Source organism: Gekko japonicus, unplaced genomic scaffold (assembly GCF_001447785.1).
Source record: "Gekko japonicus isolate JY-2015 unplaced genomic scaffold, Gekko_japonicus_V1.1 scaffold4178, whole genome shotgun sequence".
NCBI classification, from domain to species: domain Eukaryota; kingdom Metazoa; phylum Chordata; class Lepidosauria; order Squamata; family Gekkonidae; genus Gekko; species Gekko japonicus.
Genome location: NW_015161539.1, coordinates 98,323 through 98,527, shown reverse-complemented (window position 1 = coordinate 98,527; position 205 = coordinate 98,323). Strand labels below are relative to the sequence as shown.

At 51.2% G+C, this 205-nt stretch overlaps 1 protein-coding gene across 1 annotated transcript in view; it reads left to right on the top strand.

Moving 5' to 3' along the window:
- Positions 1 to 205, top strand: part of LOC107125822 (cytochrome P450 3A19-like) — a gene marked incomplete at its 5' end in the record, with an annotated part of 19,659 nt that overhangs the window by 2,828 nt on the left and 16,626 nt on the right. The window contains one exon of the mRNA XM_015429283.1: positions 9 to 157. Coding sequence (XP_015284769.1) covers positions 9 to 157 — 149 coding nt within the window. The remainder of the gene's footprint in view (positions 1 to 8; positions 158 to 205) is intronic.

The window sequence follows — 205 nt, the reverse complement described above, 5'->3', positions numbered from 1 at the left end:
CCCTGCAGCTTATTTGGGGCCTACAGCATGGACGTCATCACCAGCACTTCGTTCAGCGTTGACGTCGATTCCATGAACAACCCCAACGATCCTTTCGTCACACAGATCAAGAAGTTCCTCAAGTTCAGCTTCTTCAGTCCACTCTTTCTTCTCCTTGGTACGGGATCTCCGTGTGCTACGGAATCTGGAAAGTACCGTGACCCCT